The sequence below is a fragment of the Diadema antillarum genome, unplaced genomic scaffold (assembly GCF_040938485.1).
Source record: "Diadema antillarum isolate AM-2024a unplaced genomic scaffold, OU_Dant_1.0 seq00000460_RagTag, whole genome shotgun sequence".
Lineage (NCBI taxonomy): Eukaryota > Metazoa > Echinodermata > Echinoidea > Diadematoida > Diadematidae > Diadema > Diadema antillarum.
Window position 1 is genome coordinate 2,066,832 of NW_027271431.1, and position 19,294 is coordinate 2,086,125.

A 19,294-nucleotide genomic window follows, 5' to 3' on the forward strand; every position below is an offset into this window, starting at 1 on the left:
GACGTGAATAAATGTTTGTTCCAGCATCTGAACTGACTCAATGTCTGTATGACTAATTTCCAGTCTCCATATCTAAGAACGCAACATTGGTGAGTAGCGGTGGGATTAGAACTTATACATGCCATCGAAACACATACGATTTCATCAGCAAAATGCCGCAAACTAAAAAGCAGAAGCACCAAGATACTGTCGACCAGGAGGCGGTCATAATCCTGAAAGAAGAAATATAACAACTGAAATTGTCACATGAGCCTGCGCAGGGAAGCCCCAACGTGGTGGGAAATGTGCATCTTCCACAACAGACACCATTTGAAGGCAGCACATCATGTGAAGCATTCAAACATCAATATCTGGGATTATCCCCATGCAGTGGATGGGGAGAGGAAGAAAAGAGATCAAGACTCTTAGTCTCATGCTCCTTTAAGGAAGAAGCTGCTTATTACATATTCCAGCTCCAAGATTTCTCAGAACTTTCATCTTAACAGCTCCTTGGAAACCTCCTTGGAAACCTCGGCAATCAACAAAAGGGGAGTTCTTTCTTCTCACGGTTAACATCAAGGAGGCTGCACGGAAATGAGAGTATCGAGGAGTATGTGGCTGATATAAGAAAAAATAGTAAAAAGGGATACCCGACAGCCAACTCAGAGACAATCAAAGCGATTTATGTTTGCCATTTTATCCCAGGGCTTGGCAACAAGCAACTGTCCGTAGCTGTGGGCATGCGGGAGCCTTCATCGCTGGAGGAGGCTAGAGACATGGTAGAGGTGTATAGTCATTAGAGGGATGAAGATGCTAAATAACCCCACAAGGACACAAGTTAGACTAGTCAATGTGTCCGACAGCATGGAAACATAGGGTAGACTAAGAGAATTTGGAGAGCAGTGCTCTGCTTCTCTAGCTGAAAACGTCATCACTCATTTAGGTAGCATGGCACAGTTCGGAGTGAACAGCGGCAGCTACCGTGGTTGAGGATGACGAGGAGGGCGAGGTTGTGGATACGGACCAAGACATGGAGAACACATTCGCTGCTACAACTGTGGAGAAATGGGTGACTATGCTTGGGACTGTGCAGTGAGTCAACAGAGTGGTACACATTGTGCCAGCTCAGTTGCTCATCACTCGGGAAACTAGTGAAGACCAGGTCATGCGGCTTTTTCTACGCACATATCACTGTGATATGTGCATATGTGCGAATGCAAAGGGAGGTACGTAACGGTATTATGATGTGCACAATTCACTCCTGCAAGGTTAAGTGAAAGCATTTCACAGCTGCGTGTTGGGTAAAAATACAATTGCACAGTAGCCTACTGTACAAACTATCCTAACTGTGAATACAGGGAAACCCTGTTTTAATGAGGTAGTTGGAATTAAGTGGGACCCCGTTTTAATTTTTCCATTCACTTTGTATACAAAGATGACAGAAATGTCATTTTTCAGCTATGATAATGCTAGACTTCTCTCAATTCCTCTCTGAATAGATGTACAATTATGTTAATTCCAATAGTCAAATTGCCAGCAACCAAAATACCACCATGATGCAATGGTGATGGGAAAGGCATTTCTGGCCACATACACCAACCCTGAAGCCAGAATTGATACCATTCTCGACAGAAAGGGACAGGTGCTCTCCGAGAAGAACATGCACATACTCACGAAAATAACAGCTTATACAGTAGCACACTAGAACAGGAGTACTATCACATGCAAACTTTGGAAGCCATATGCGATCGTTTGGCAGGCACAAAAGTGTTTTCAACACTAGATGCCCATTGCGGATACGGGATGATACCGCTAGATGCAAACAGTTCTGAATTCTGTGTGTTCAATACAGAATTTGGGCATTGTGAATTTGAGAGACTGCCCTTTGGCATCAATGTAGCACCAGAGCTATTTCAAAGAATTATGACAGACACATTTAGTTACATTGAAGGAGTAGGAGTGATTGTGGACGACATTTTGGTTCTTATTTGAGACCAAGAGGATCATGAAAAAATTCTTGAAATACTCCTACAGTGGTGCACAGAAAGGACAATCTGGTTGAACAGAAATAAATGCAAATTCAACCAGTTGAAAGTAGAGTACAGTACATGGGTCACATCATAATTTCAAATGGTCTCAAACCAGACCCTAGCAAAGTTGAAGCTGTTGTCAACTTGCAAGCTCCTTCTAACAAGGCTGGAATGCAGCAATTTCTGGGAATGATCAAATACCTTGGCAAATTCATCCCAAATTTGTCTGACAAAACAGCACCACTCAGAGAGTTACTGGACAAAAATGTGAAATGGGAGTGGTCAGAAAGACAAGAAAAAAAAGCTTTTCAGAGCTAAAGTTAATGCAAACTTGCTCATTGACACAGGATCGGTGGGGACTATTATCTCAAAAAAATTGTACGATGAGATTCCATGTGAAAATAAGCCACCCCTGAATTTGCAAGCGTCAATGAATCAGACGGGATATCGAGGAAGCATGGAAAGAGTCTTCCATGTTGATGATCATATAATGGTCAAGAACTTTTAAGCAGGTCCAACATGGCTTTATGGAAGAGTATCCAAAGTCATCAACCCTGTCATGTACAACGTACAACAAGATGAAGGTAGAGTTGTTTGCTGTCACATTAACCAGATGATGAAGTACACCCCAACTGAGGAACGTACTAATACACGGCCAATAGAGTTCTACTCACATGAGGAACCGCCAGTCCTGTTGCCAATACAAGTGTCAGGCACCAATATAGAGCTGGTCAAGGAGGCTCCGGAAAGTGCAGCATCCAGACAGAAATGTGGAGGCAATAATAATAAGTAATAATAACAAGACTGTGCCTCCAGTCTCCATAACCGCACAACATCACCATTGTGACGCCACGCAGTATGCCAAAGAAGCCAAACAACTCTACCACCCCAGCCCCTAGCAAGAAAGATGGAGAGAAACCGGAAGCTGAGATTTCAGAGCTGAGAGAGGAGATCGCAAACCTCTTCCGTGTACTGAACAACAAGCTATCGCTGCTAGAAACGGTGGTCAAGGAGGTCAGAGAAGGGCAAGCGGGAATAGTGAGCTCGATATCTTTTCTCGATGAAAAATTTGAGAAAATGAAGAAGACTAAGGAGAAGCTGGCAAAAGACAACAATGAACTCGAAAAAAGAAACCAAGCTCTGCAAAAACAAGTCGAGGGTCTGAGCTGCCAGGTCATTGACCTTGAGCAGTACAACCACAGGATGAATCTTGAAAAGAAGGGAGAGGAGCCTGCAAAAATCGCTCTACAAATAGCCCACAGGATTTATCCCGCCATCACTGCCAGCGACATTGACATCGCGCACGGCCTTGGAGCATTAAAGGAGGGAGAAGAGCGATGACCACGGTCTATCATCGTACGATTCAGCAACCGGTGATCAAGGAATGCCGTGTATGACAACAGGAGAAAGTACAATGTACAGCATTTGTAAGGCACCTTCGATCTACTGGCCTATTCTGAGGCGCAGCAATACCCTCACGAATAGTGGTTAAAGCTAAATACTGGTTAGTGACAAGGTTACAGTAAAGATTAGGTTTAGGGTTACGTTCAGGGTTAGAGTATGAGTTAGGGTTAGGATTACGTTCGGGATTAGGATTAGGTTTAGGGTCACGGGAAGGGTTCGGGGTAATTGCCCTAGACCCTGTTTTATACTTGGATTATGTACTCATATTCTCAAAGATATTGGATGGGAACATCAGTTGTCTCAATCGAGTAGTGACTTTTCCTGGACTTGCGTCCTATTATCGAAGGTTTATTACAGCTGGGTTTTCAGGGATGGCCACTCCCCTCCATGCCCCGACGGGTAAGGCAGTGACACAAGCGGGGAAGGTGAATCCCTTCCAATGGGGCGGGGTAGCTGTCCTTAGGTAATTGGGGTTGCTATCCTAGGGGATAATTGTCTGGGGGTTGTTGTCCTTGTCCTACCTAAAGGGGCAGTTGTCTGAGGGTAGTCGTACAGGGGGTGGTTGCCTGGATATGGTCACACGCCAACATAAATCCATATATACCCATACGGATGAAAAAAAAGAGAAAACGTTATAACCTGTTCTTTCACTCACATAGGATTGTAATCATACAGGCAGCATTAATGAAACTCAATACAGTGCAGAAAATATTGATACTAAAGTGCATGCAATTTTAAACCATGTTATGTTGTACTTTCTTTGATTAGGTCTATCACTGGGACAATTAAGTTAAGACACAATCTGTCATTTCATTTTTTCAACTCTTCAGTTACTGTAAAACGAGGAATTTTCGCGTGCACTTTAATTTCGCGAAGCGTTGTTTACACTATATGCATTGAACGCCAGTGGCACTTCGCGAAAATTTCATGCCACGAAAAAGGCTGTCGCTTCCAATTCGCGAAAAATTCATGCCGCGAATATATCATGTTTTACAGTATAATTGTTGGCTGCCTCGAAGTTAAGTTAGTCCCACATATTCATTTTCACGCAGTGAATACAAGTAAATTGGCATGTCATGTACTGCATAGCTACCACATGGCTGAAATAACTGAATGGAATTAGCTGATCCTCCATCTCTGCAATGGTTCTATGATGAAGAACACTCAACAAAAAGTACAACCATTTGCACATGAAAACCTGATGGCTTGTGCAAAAACTTTTAAAGTCTATGAAGATCATGGAATCTGGTGGGGAAAGGTTTAAAGCAAGATCAGGAAACTTCGTCTGTGTCCATTGAAACAGCATGACTCCATTTAGGAAAACAATAAAAACATTTCAGTTTCTGTCAACCTTAGTTTCATCCTGCTACAATCAACAGTCATTTGCTATTGGCACATCAGTGAGGTCTGAGCCACCATACTAAGAGTGCACTTTAAAGAAGGATATCAATTAAATCATCTTCACATTTGTCACAGGATATGTTCTCGTGACCAGCCCCTTATCACGTCACACCCTTCTGGAGTAGCCTGTCCCAGATCTGCTGTGGGTCATCACCCAGCTTGGGCAGGTTGGCAGCTAGGTCTCCCAACTGGCTCAGAGGGTCCTGATTATTAGCCAAGAAACAAAAGGGAAGAAACATTAACTAACATTCACATTCATACAACCTTGGTTTTTCTTGGGGGGGGGGGATGGCATTTTATAGAACATTGCACAACTCTGCTCTCTGCCTTTTTGCTTTATTACTTGCTTAGAATAGTCTCAATTTTCTACAATGCAACAGCTTTTATAGTACACCAACAAAACAAATTCAATACTCTGACACGCACAAGGGTACCTAAATGCTGATTGGTATTATGACAAATGTCTTGGTTACAACAGTTTAAAATTCCCATGCTATAGATCATGTCTATGACTCTGTTTAAATCACAATTCAAATTCTGAAAGTAACTCCATGTCCATATGATATGCATGTTCCAAACTTTCATTCACAAATTTATGTGACAAGAAAATGATATCCAAACTTCGCTGTAAAGCTCATATATGGGATATACAGTGGACTCTTTTTTTATCAAACTTCTCTGGTCCAGTGTTTTAACATTGCAATGCAGAAAATTTATTATCTCAGAGGTTGAAAGCAACAATATGCAGAGAAACAGCAAAACTACTTCATTTAGGTGAAGGTTTATTGTATCAGCACTCTTTATAAAGAGAGACCATGGGCTTCTGTAATGATTCATGTGATTGCCATTGTTTAAGCTGTTCAGGACAAGTCCTGAGTACACCCTGACATATGTCTATGGGAAATGCATGTTGTATCAAAATCAGTCCATCCTCAACGGGTTTATGATTGGACAGAGTAGGGGCTGGGTTGAATGTGTGATACTCACAAAGGTGACGACATGCTTGTTGTATCTCTCTTCAGTGAGTCTGTTAAACGCCAGTCTCTGTTTCTCTCGGATGAAGTCCCTCTCGTCAGCTTCAGTCCTTATCGCTCTGTCACAAAGAATAGCAGCAAAGAACTCTCACTGGTGTGGTTACGTTGCATTCCATCATGTTTCTAACACTCTTATTCTTTACAACCCATTTGAGATCTGGAAATGAATATCAGATTATTGTACGTAAATCGTAGCATATGAATGACATGATGTATTGCACTTTATGTCTGGTGTCCATTTAGCAGATCATTTGCAAGGACTACATTTATCAAATCAGCATATTTGTTTAAAACATGAAATGACGCCACTTACTTGCAATGCTCACATCTTGCAGGCTCATGTATTGGTTCATCAGAAAACTGGAAGGGAGTAAAAATAAAAAAACGGAATTTCTCATCAAACTCCCCAAAATATAGAGAGAAATCACATCATCAGCAATAGATTTACCCGTTGAGGGCGGTTTGATTTTACTACAACATGCATTTCCCATGCCTGAGTATACTCGGGACTCATCCTCAACGGGTTAATGGAAAGTATAAAATTCCAGAAAATCTAAAGCCTGTTAGATAAAACATTGACACATACAAAAATCAACTTAAAAAATTACCTACACTGTGTTTTTAGAGAAATACACTGTATCCCGTGTATGAAGCCCACAAAAAAAAAGTGATACAAAATACTTTACAAAACTAATAACAAGGCAAGTGCCAAATTGTGTCTCGCCCATTCACGTACAAGGAATTAATATCTTTTATAACTCAACAGAAGGTAATTGACCTGCTTATGACCTTTGACCTTGTGGTGACCTTCAACACCCCAAGGGACATTTACCATCCAAGTTTGGTCACAAACAGACAAAGGGATCAAAAGTGATAAGCCATAATCGAAATGCGCCATAAAAACTTAACATTGGGCCCTAAAAATTTGTTGACCCCTTTCTGTGACCTTTGACCTTGTGATGACCTTTAACTCCCCAAGGGACATCTACCGTCCAAGTTGGTCACAAATGGACATAGTGATCAAAAGTTATGAGCCACAATCAAAATGTGCCCTAAAAACATAACATTGGGCCCTAAAAGTTTGTTGACCCCTGTCTGTGACCTTTGACCTTGTGACGACCTTCATCTCCCCAAGGGACATCTTCCATCCAAGTTTGGTCACAAACGGACAAAGAGATCAAAAGTTATGAGCCATAAACGAAATGCGCCCTAAAAACTTAACATTGGGCCCTAAAAGTTCGTTGACCCCTGTCTGTGACCTTTGACCTTGTGGTAACCTTCAACTTCCCAAGAGACAATTACCATCACCCAAGTTTGATTGCCATTGTAGCAACATGTGCTGAGTTACGTGTGATAAGAGAGTCTTGCAAGTAAACTTTAACGTATGACCTCAAATGACCTTTGACCTTATCATGTGACCTCTTACGGCACCATAACATGTAGGTACCCCCAGTGCATCCATCACCCAAGTTTGATTGCCATTGTAGCAACACGTGTTGAGTTAATACGTGTGATAAGAGAGTCTTGCAAGTAAACTTTAACGTATGACCTCAAATGACCTTTGACCTTATTCTGTGACCTCCAACGGCACCATAACATGAAGGTAGCTCCAGTGCATCTATGACCCAAGTTAGGTTGTAATCCAAGCAACTTATGTGAAATTATTTGTCAAAAGAGAGTCTTGCAGGTAAACTTTAACATAGAAAAGAGAGTCTTGCACATACTCTTTAATATATGACCTCAAATGACCTTTGACATCATCACATGACCTCCGACAACACCATAACATGAAGATACCCCTAGTGCTTCTATCACCAAAGTGTGGCTGCCATTGCTGTAACAGTTGCCAAGTTATGCATCATAAGAGAGTCTTGCAGGTAAACTTTAACATTTGTGACGGACGACGGACGGACGACGGACAGACGCCATTTGGATCCCTTAGTCTCGCCTTCACCTCCGGTGGGCGAGACAAAAAATGAATCCCCTCCCATAAATCTCAGACCTCTGTGCACCACTTTTCTTGACTGCAGGCTGAATTGCATAATATGACCTTCATACATCAATAGTGTATACCAAATAAAAGAAAGCATTATGTAGGATAAAGTCTGCACCCTTATTGCAGCTATCATCCACAACACAACACTCATTTTTTGTTAGGCAACGAGAAAGTCTCCACGGTTCAGTTTTGAAATTGTAAATTCTTTACTACACAGCATAAAGAAAATCTTGAACAGAAACTAAAAATTTCAGTCCTAGCTGAGAAGTGACAAATTCCTCATGCTGACATTCAACTTGTGATTGGTCATGATCAAACATATCATGTATGATAAGTATAGTTTTATCACATCATCTTCATTTCATGGTGAATAGAAGATGATGATGACTTTGTCTCATCATGCAAAGATAACTATGCAATCATACCTTCCTCATGTTGCACAGCAGGTTCTCTATCCTGAGTCTATCCACCACACCTCGGGACACAATTTCAGGGGACGCCAGGGAATCTTTGCTCTCTGATAACAATTGGTGCTTCCTCACACGACTTGTCCTTGACGTTCTGTGTTCACCTGCATGTGCTGGGGGGGGGGGGGGGGAATGCAGAGCTTTGGTATGATAGAAGCTCTCTGGCCATCAATGACACAAGTGCAAAAGAAATATAAAAGCATAACCTACAGGTAAGACTGTCAAGAGCATGATTTTTTGTTTTTTAATCAGTATTATCATTATTACTCTTAATATGCCTCATGGTCAATAAAAGAATGAGAATAAGCGATTTTGGTTCCACTACTGCAGTGGCACTGACAACACCATTTCTTTCACTTCTTGTCACCATAGCAATTGCTTTCGTTGCCTGGTGTCTTCAACATACAAGCAAGTATTGTACACTGTAGGAGTCCTAAACTCTTCATTACCAGGTATATGCCCTCATAAATCAGAATTCCATGAAGATCCAGTTACATTCAGAGACATCAAAGGAGCAAGCTTCTAATTGACAGAGAAATATCTACTACGTACTTGTAAGAGCTCTGTATTGTTTCCGTTTTGAAAGCGGTTTTATTGTGTTGCGCAAGAACAAAAGCCGGGCGCGTAACCGGTAGTCCAACACGATGGTTTACAGATTGGCCGGTGTTTCCAAGCATGTCAGCTTACAGCTTACATGCTGGTCATTAGCATGTCTGTTCAGTAATCATTGTGTAAGCCGTCAGTAAGACTTAATGGTGGTACTGTATAACATACCTTTCCTGTACTTCAGAGCATTAAGCTGGGTACTGATGAACTTGGTGCATTTACTATCAAACTCTACATCAACAGGTCTGTCTTCTTGCTCCGTTTGTGGCTTTGCTCTGGCGGCTTTTTTGAGCAGGCGAAGTTTCAACCGCAAGAAGCGCCTCTCCGCATCAACGTCTGCCAAGTCAGATTCCTAGTGTGTGTGATATTCCAAGAACAGAATAGGATTGAATAAAGGATAAGATTCTTTGTTTTGTTAGACATATTAAACACAATTGAACTACACTATGCACTTGGGACATGTATGTGTCATACAATGCAACATAGCTAAAAATCCTCCCTAGTTTAAGCCCGACAATATGAAAATCATTGCTCACAAACAATGCCTCGAAACTGTCTCCTCGTTGGTCAAAATGGATCGGTGTTGATTTCACTGCATAAGTGGTAAAATCTGATAAAATACAGTCGTACATCGCACATCATAAAAGATTTAATAACATGGCAGAGCTCAGCAATAATTTTTTGCTTACTTGTCAACTTTTTTTTTTCATTTTGTCTGCAACATGATATTAGGATTATAAAACAACTGTGCTTGTGGTGGGCTATTTGCACTGAATTTCAAGAACATGTAAATACAGTGGCATGACATCAGATTCTTGCAAAAAAGTTTGAACTCACTGTCACCGAACCCTCATAGGAAGTGGTACTCGAGCTCTCTGTGTCAAATGTATCGCTGTATGGTGTTGAACTAGCTCCTGTTTGTGATGTACCACTTCGATTTGTTGCTGTGTAGAACGTCTCTGACTGTTGTCGGGAATCTGCAGAAACAAGCATGACATTGACATGGCCAGAAATTTGGCAACAAATGGGATAAGTACTTTGATGTATAGCAGTTTAACCCAAGTAAATGCTTACACTATGGAATTTCCATATCACATTTTACACAATCCCCCTCGCAATATAGACAGCAATTACAGGTGATTGGAAAGCCAGGATTGCATTGAGATCTGCATCACTAAATGGGTATGTGAAGCTTTTGACCAGTGGTCCTAAAAACAAGGAACAACATTGTACATAGTTCATATCAGATCATATCTACATAGACAGAATGTTTTTAAGGTTGTGTGTGTGGGGGGGGGGACACTTTAGCAGAATTACTACCACAATCGACAGAAGGTCTGGCGCTTCCCAAGTTAAATGATTTTTAAACCAAAAGTTTCACAACCCCTGCCCTGTCTCACCAGTCACCACCCAGGCATTCGACAGCTGAGAGAAACTTGTGGGGTGAAATTGAAGAAAGTGGATATGAACAGGGCTAAAAATTCACACCGCAAATGCAAGTGGAAGAAGTTGTAGGACTTGGAAGCTACACAAGTAGGGTAGTTCTTACCAAAGGATGAAGTGTAAGCTGTTGAGTAGCGGCTTGTCTCTTCGTCTTCACTCTCAAAGGTCGTGCTTCCGTAGCTCCTAGTCATCCTCCCCTGAGAACTTGAGCTCTGACCCAGTACAATGGAGGACACCTGTGATGCATCAGATGATCCTAGGATGGTCTGGATCTCATCATCACTGCTGGGCTTGTCATTGTCCTCCGACAATGTGCGAGGAGACGAACCAATGCTGGAGCTGCTGTTGCCGCTCCTGCTGTTTTTATTTCCACTGGCATGGAACATGGTACAGTATGACAATATTGCTCTTGAGGTTGATATCTGGAGGTGAAAATAGAATAGAAAAACTCTAGATGTACCAAACTAAATGCAGCATTTCCCACATAGTGGTCAGACTATTAATAAGGCTAATGGAGGAGCCAATGATTGTCAAATTCAAAACACACTAGGGTCTAGTCTACCCAGAGTGAGAGTAAGATTTTGTGGATGGCTTAAACTGACATTTAAACAAAAAAGTTTGCTGGGATAGGATTTCTTAGGAAGGTCTACACTTAACCCTAACTAGGCCGGGCTATTTAGGTAGTTGATAGAGCTGGGGGGGGGCCTCCCAGGCCCCCCCCCCCCCCCTCCAGATCTTGGCCGTCGACCGTGCGATCGCGAATTGGCAGACACATTGCCTATGATGTAATCTAAAATACCATGAAGTTAATTTTTCAAAAAATCATCATTTATGCTAAATTATGCTAATTTATGCATGATGATGCATAAAATCAGACTATTTGGTATAAATCACACAAAAAAAGCTCAAAACATGCACATTTTTTGTGTAAATATTCTTTTTAGTGTCCTCAGCAAATGTGATAAAAAAAATTGTGATATCAGAAAAAATTCTTAAGTATTTTATTGTTTTTTTTAATTTCTTATGTATTTCATTGTTTTTTCGACTTTATGTTTTTCATTGTTTTTTCGATGAAATTTGTCCGCGACATCGCTCAGAACAAGAAAATATGTTATTCATTGATTTTAATCACTAAAACACCAAAATAATCATGCTTTTATGAAATTTGCCAGTAAGCACAGTTTGCATTGAAATTGTACACGAATTAACGTTTTCAAGCAATTTTTGGTCTGACATGTATATGTACATATTTATGCGTAACTTCGGAACCGTGCGCCCGGGTGTCGCAAATTTGGTGTCAAAAGATGCGGGAGACTCGAAAGAAAAAAGTCATGAAACGTCGCGGCGAAGCTTTTTGCGATTGCGATACATCGCGCGGAACGTCGAGGGGGGGCCTCGGAGGCCCCCCCCCCCCCCGGCCTAGTTAGGGTTAATGCACGATATATAGATCTAGATTTCTACATCAATTCAGTAATTAACATAGATAATAAAGAGTCTGGAGACTGTTTAACAATTCTTTAAGTAAATTGCACGAGAACATCAGAAAGCTGGAGATGGTGCACGCCGATGTGCACGTATCGTCCTGGGTGACTATCACAAAGAAAGTAGTGTTACTGCCATGCTTAATAAACTACAGTGGAACACTCTCCTCAAGAAAGGAGAGTACAGCAAAAAGTCTACATGATGTATAGCCCGACCAGATGCTCTTAGTATGCTGTGCGAATACATACAGCGACTGGGCTGTGTATAGTTACATGATGTATAGCATTCTTAATGGTCTGGTAGATCTTCCAGTCACCTACTTCATACCAGTTGCAGGACCGTCAACACGCGGAAACCCACAAAAGCTTCAGGTTCCATTTGCCAGAACTCACTTGTTTCAATCCACGTTCTACCCTACCCAGATGCTATTCAGCTGTGGAACTCCCTCCCACCTTCCACCATATGCTGCACCTCCTTGGAGATCTTCAAGAAGGAGGTGTAACTTGTAAAGCTCCGATGAGCTTTCATCTTGTTTTTGGCTGCACATAGAAATTTGTAAGTAGAGGATTTTTACCTGCACACTGTACGCCCAGCACTTGACAAGGCAGGGCTGCCAACTCTCACGCATTGAGCGTGAGACTCACGTATTTTGGTCCTTTCTCACTCTAAAACTTTATTTCATTTGCATGCATTTCTATTGATCTCACGCATTTTGACTCCTAAGTTATAGCATTGGCCTATGGGAGTCTCACTCTCAACTAGTTTCCAGTGTTGGCAGCCCTGCAAGCACAACAAGGTACGATAATACGCCAGAGGCGCGAGGCGGACTGTACCAGACTGGAAGAAGAAGAGAAGGTTAACTACAGTGTCGAACATCTACTGTAGTACTGACTAGTTACTCTAATTTAAAGAGACATTCCAGACAATTTTCATAATTTCACATCATGTAGTACATAAATCGACAACTCCATGTACAGATTTGTGGAATTTATTGTGGTTCTTTAGCAGAGAAACAATACTTTAAAAAAACCTTAAATAAATTACACTGAACAAGGATGATGACATAGGAGGTTCACATATTTCAGAAATGTAGCAGTGTAATTCCATTACAATACCGCTTGCTTGTGAGTTTTAAACCTGTGCATAATCTATGCATGCCTTCTTCTTTTGTTCTGTTTCCTTGAGCCCCAACTCATGCATTCTTATGGTGACTCTGCCATGTCATCAACCTTGTTCATTGCAATTTGTTCTAAATTTTGAAAATATTCTTATTCTTCATCCAAATTATCACAAATTCTGAAACTCTGTCCTCAGTATAACTAATTTATAGTTGTTCAAATGAAAAAATTTGAAAATTATCCGGAGGTCTCCTTTAATGTCCAGTGTATCTTACAACTAATTTACAAGGCCTTATTACAAGGGCAAGGCATAACCATAGGCATGGCATAACGACAAAGTAAAACTAGCTCATGATTATCAGAATTAGAAATTTTGTTTATTTGCCCTCTTGCCAACAGATCTGTAGCATTTTGAATATTATGAATGAATGAATGAATGAATGATTTTGAATGATTTATTACCAAATTTTTAAGTTCAAGTTTACAATCACAGATAATTTAATATACAATCATTGAGAATACATTAATAATTATACAATTAACAGGAATACAAGACATGAAAGTATAGAATCAAACTTATCAACAATATGAATATGAAAGTACAAACATATTTACAAATTTGGTAAAAGGGTCCAACAAATAGCAACACTAGTGGACGTTGGCCCTTGAATACAGAAGAAGAATATAAATTCAACAAGAAAATTATTTACATTATAAACAAGTGTATTTACTATAGATGTACAAGATTAACATTTTGAAATTGACAAGTGTACTTACAATACTTATATTACTAGAATTGAAGTTTTTGCTTTGTGGATTACAAAATAAACAAATTTATTCCAATTATGTGTATTCTTCCAATAAATTCTTTTTGAAGACTTTACAAAATTATTTACGAGAGGATGTATAACGTAAATCAGTTGAAAGATTGTTCCATATTTTAACACCTGAATATGCTATTGATCGCTTCCCTAATTCTGTTCTGACAGTTTTTAGTTTAAAATTGCACATTTCTTTGTTTCTTGTTTCGTATGTATGGTCAATATGAGAAAAATAATATGATGCTTTATGAGGTAGGTTATCATTCAATAGATCATAAATAAATATTCCAATTTAGGTATCTATATTCCTTAAATACATTGTACATCTACGTACATCCAATAATTTTAGTTCATACAATAAAGGTGCTGAGTGATGCCTGAAACTTTGGAATGTTATCACTCTCGACATTCTCTTTTGTAGAATTATAGGATTTAAGAAAGTTTTGTTTGTTCCGCCCCAGACCTCCAATCCGTAGGTTATGTGAGGTAGAATAAAAGCATTGCATAACAGCTAAAACAGTAGCAGTATATTTGTTTAGAGATGAAGTGTCGTATTCTGTACAAAAGTCCTATTTTTTTTGGCTTAAAACAGTGCAAACATTATTGATGCGTTTCTTCCAATTTAAGCTTTCATCAATACAGATTCCGAGAAAAGATATTGAATCAACTGACTCTAAAACGGATTCGTTAATTGACAACTGACCAAATCAGTCCGGGAAACCCGCTCATGAGGACCGCTCCCGCGTACGAGGACTGCCCCGCCTCATGAGGACCGCCCCCATGCCTCATGAGGCCCGGGGGGAACGCCTCATGAGGCCCCCCTATTCATTTCTATTCATCTCACATCTGACGTATAAATTGTCGCAACTTTGCACGGTGATTTTTTGTTACACACACATGTCCACTATCCATGATGAAAAGAAGAAAAAATCCTATCTGTTTTTTTTTTCAAAAATCAAGTTTTAATCAACCGATGCAGAGCGCCCATTAAAACACACGTGTTTTTTATATAGGATTATAGGATTTTTTCGTCTTTTCATCATGGATAGTGGACATGTGTGTGTAACAAAAAATCATCGTGCAAAGTTGCGACAATTTATACGTCAGATGTGAGATGAATAGAAATGACTAGGGGGGCCTCATGAGGCGTTCCCCCCGGGCCTCATGAGGCATGGGGGCGGTCCTCATGAGGCGGGGGGGCGGTCCTCATGAGGAGGGGCAGTCCTCGTACGCGGGAGCGGTCCTCATGAGCGGGTTTCCCGGACTGAAATATTTCAATTTTTCTATGCCTGCTTTTGAAAATCATATGTGACCGTGCACCTCAAAACGAACATAAAGTCGCACACACTGATTTTGCGTGAGGACTGAAAATAAGTGAAATGGGTCAACCTAGCCGAACTTGACTTTTTCATATTTTCTGAAAGAGCGGGTCTTCTTTTACATTATGCTAAGATTTGGTATCATAAAACGGGCAGGAAAGTGTGTTTTTTTAGTAGTTTATCTCGAACATTTTCGGTAGAATAGTGTGAGTAGGTGTGTCTTTAGAATCCCTTTTTCATTTCTGAAAAACCTTGTACGCACTCTTCACTTTCAACTCTAATAACTTTTGAAAGGATAGTGCTACTGCTTTGCAAATTGGCATTGATTATGGACAGAATGTGTTAGTGAGGCATGCTTAATTTCAATTCAATTTGATAATCCCTTCATTGTTGTTACTCTGGTGGTTTACTTCCTGTTTTTTGTCCCATTCATCGCACAGCCAGCGCGTTTTGGTAAAGATTAAGCGCTTGAATAGACACTGTACTTCAGAGCCTCTTTTCTCAGTTCACGCTTTTCCTGAGTTTGTGCTTTCTTTCCAATATTTAGATAGGTTAGGAGAGTTCATTTGATTTGAGTTATACATCATTTCAAAGCTTAAAGTCTGCTCTTTCAGAATGATCTTAACTAAAAATTCATGTCTGGCGACTTTTTGTTTGTTTTGAGGTGCAGAATCACATATACTGGTACTTATCCGTAGACTTATTAATATTAACTGTTAGCTTGTTTATATTACACCACACAATCACATCTTTTATATTCTTACTAACATCTGCTAAGTTTATATTGTGTTTTGTGCTCATTTATATTGAAAGTATGAAAAAGATTAGAATCATCGGCAAATAGGGCCTAATCTAAAATTAAAATATGAAGTTGAATTGGGCAAATCATTGACATTAATATAGATGAGAAAATGGCATAGATCAAAGTAGGCCTAACTGTTAGATCTACAAATAAATTTAGTGTGTTGGGACTGTTGTTTGTCAGTATCAGGCCACGCAGAGTAAATTTAACGTTAAAGCTTGTCATGGCTAGTTAGGATTTATAGGAATAGACTGGACTCTGGAGTTTAACTTTGTGACACTGTCACTGTTGTGTTATCGACTCTATTTTTGTGACAAGCTACGCTTCAGCTGCATGCTGCAGTCGCATGAATAGCCAGCCAGCTGCCTTCACTTTACACAATTACTTCAGGCCATTGTCAACAAATGATACTTACCTCGACAGGAAAAGCAACCTCACAGCAGCGATAAAACTCCTTAACCTACAACAACCAGCTTGTGTTGCGGCGCCGGTGGTGCCTGCTGCTCACGAACTACGTACAACGCCTGTGACATATATGTGGGGCTGTGTTGTGGCCAGCTGGCTGGTTGATGGTTGTTCGGAAAGAGCGCGTCCACAAAATAGGACTATTAGGAGTGCGATGGTGTTGGCATATCGCCCTCTAGAGCTCTCTTCTAGGAAACCAAAGCTAGTCGATGGCAATACTGATACATGTAGTACAAAATGTACTTCGGAAACCAAAGGAGCTTCAAGAAATTGAGTCACAACTTGTTGATTTGAGATATTTGTGACATAAGCTGCTAACAAAAAAAAAAAAAAAAACTAGAAATGTCGCTATGGCGACTGGTATGCCTCAGCCATAATGCATGATTCTCCTAATAGTTCTAGATAGTACATGTGGACAATGTGTGATTACATTTTCACAAAATTGGCAAAATATTAAAATGATAAGTTTGTCACAAATGTGTTGAATATTCGCCTTCCTTGACCTAGGTTGATTACATTTTCACAAAATTGGAAAAATATTAAAATGACAAGTTTGTCACAAATGTGTTGAATATTCACCTTCCTTGACCTAGGTTTAATTGGATGAATAGGAGAGCATGTATTTGGGGATTTAAGGACTTTAACTTGACTTTGAACCATTCATACGTTTATACATTGAGTAATTTTCAAGGTATGGAGAAAAAGTGCAATTTCTGTATTGAATAGTAAAATGTTACCATTTTCATCTGGCCTTTGACCCTAAAATTCATAAGATAATCACTGTCAGGCAGAACAGGAAGAAGTTAGTTCAGCACTTTCACTTGATCTTTGACCTTTTGACCTTTGAGGCAAAAAAAAAGAAAAAAAAACTTTCCAGAGAATCTCTATCTGGTTATATGCATACACCAAGTGTACAAAAAATAATCCTGCTGGCATTGCATAAACATGAGGGAAATAGAAATATTTTGAAGTGTTGCCCTTGACCTTTGACCCCATGAACCCTAAATTGTCTAGATAATCACTGCCAGTCAGTGCATGTATGTTCCATGAAGATACCTCGAACAATTTCCAAGGTACGGAGAAAAAAGTGAAGTTTTGATATTTTTGACCTTTTGACCTTTGACCTCATGACCCCAATCTTTCACCAGAGAATCTTAATTGGGTAATACATGTATACACTAGGTTTCATGAAAATAGCTTCAGGCATTGCAGAGATATGGTGGAAATAGTGAAATTTTATGTATTTGACCTTGACCTTTTGGCATTTGACCTTGAGCATGTGCACCCTAAAGTTGATAGGCACAACTTCATCCCCTAATACACATACATGCCAAGTTTCATTAGGATACCTCAAAAAGTTTTTTAGTTACACTGTCCACTAAATTCATTACGGACGGACGGAAGGACGGACGGAAAACCCGAAAACATAATGCCTCCGGCACCACTTCGTGGCGGAGGCATAGAAATCATATACAAAGATAATTGGAACATATGGAATATTCTTATCATTATTTCAAAAATATTCCTTGTTATGTAACGGGTGAGGTATTCACTGAAAAGGTTTTATTTTGCTCTATTTTGATGATGGACTCCGATGGTTGACTCACTTTTATATGTTAAAAAATGGCGCTTGATCCATTTTGGGATCAAATTCTTTATATGTCTTTGATCAAATTCTTTACACAGTATATGCCTTTGTAATGGAAATTCCACCTTATGAAAAGATAAGCAGTACACGTATAGATGATAATTTAAAAAAGAAATGCGCTAATATTGCTGAAACAAAAATCAAAATTACTCGACTGGATACGTCTTGACAATAATCTGACCTATGAAATTAGGCCTATGAATAACTATGCCATAGACCTACAAGTTGCATTAGTGGGAAGTGATCGGAAAGTGATAAAATCGGCTCTCAGGGAGGCTCTTTTATTTCAAACACTTTCACACAGGTCAGATTTACACTTCTGAACGTATATTTCTGCATGGAAAGAATTTACTTTTGAAAAGCAAAATACACCGGGCATTATGTTTGAAATGGGTCTTCAAATTGCTAAGAAGCCGGCATCGAACCCCAATCAACAAAGACACAGATTCACCTCTTGAATTCTATTATGCATCCATACCAACTATAGAAAACTGACAGCTGTTTGATAGGCAGACGGATGGGTAATCATAACACGAAGTAGGTCCTATACTGAAATACTGAATGATTATGATTGTACAGGTGCCCCCCCCCCCAAAAAAAAAAAAAAAAAAAAAAAAAAGAGAGAAGATTACCCTGATGTTCACTACTTTAAATGACGGCCGACCCGTATTTCATATGTCATCGCATATGTCTGAATTTATGCCCTCGCGCGCACACCCCCTCCCCATACACACACACGCGCACACACACACATGCACACATACACACTCCTACACGCAAGCACACATACACACTCCTACACGCAAGCACACAATATATCTTTATATCTATGTATGTTTGTGTAAAATTGTCATATCCATGTATTATGACTTACATCCCTCTCTCCCTCTCTCTCTCTCTCCCTCTTTTTTTTTAATTCTCATTAGATGCTAGAATAAAAGAAATTAGATAAGACACGTTATTTCTCCGAGAAAAAAAAAAATCCGCACATCACGTTCAGGTTTATTAGTGTAAACACAAATCGAAGGGAGAACAAAATATCACTCTCCGTATAGAATTACTGGTACTTGTCTCCAGTTGTACGAACTCTTCCCTTCCATTCAACAATCTCTCTGTATAAGTGTGTTCCTTCTTTTTTAATCATGTTTTTATTCTATTTGCTTCTTCTGCTTCTCTTCTTTTTTCCTCCTCCTCTTTCTCATTTGTCTAGGTTTATTTTCCCTTTATTTTCTCCATCAATATTTTATGACCAAGCTGATGATATATCATGGTGTTTTGA

The 19,294-nt window shown here is 39.8% G+C and overlaps 1 protein-coding gene across 1 annotated transcript; it reads right to left on the bottom strand.

The window, feature by feature from the left end:
• Positions 1 to 4,915: 4,915 nt before the first annotated feature.
• On the bottom strand, positions 4,916 to 16,418 carry LOC139733074 (uncharacterized). The gene is made up of 8 exons (XM_071643916.1): positions 16,318 to 16,418; positions 10,467 to 10,782; positions 9,755 to 9,894; positions 9,086 to 9,269; positions 8,270 to 8,424; positions 6,162 to 6,208; positions 5,802 to 5,907; positions 4,916 to 5,017 (listed from the first exon to the last, which is right to left on the bottom strand). The coding sequence occupies exons 2-8, from the start codon at positions 10,744 to 10,746 to the stop codon at positions 4,916 to 4,918; spliced, it is 1,014 nt and encodes a 337-aa protein (XP_071500017.1). The 5' UTR covers positions 10,747 to 10,782; positions 16,318 to 16,418.
• Positions 16,419 to 19,294: the final 2,876 nt, after the last annotated feature.

What these genes read in the sequence shown, in the direction of transcription:
- LOC139733074 (XM_071643916.1), bottom strand. Translation starts at nt 10,746, where the DNA reads ATGTTCCATGCCAGTGGAAATAAAAACAGCAGGAGCGGCAACAGCAGC. An exon ending in AGCTTACACTTCATCCTTTG is followed by an intron (nt 9,895 to 10,466) that starts GTAAGAACTACC and finishes TTGTTTCTGCAG; the next exon opens with ATTCCCGACAACAGTCAGAG. An exon ending in TGCTCTGAAGTACAGGAAAG is followed by an intron (nt 8,425 to 9,085) that starts GTATGTTATACA and finishes CCCCCCCCCCAG; the next exon opens with CACATGCAGGTGAACACAGA.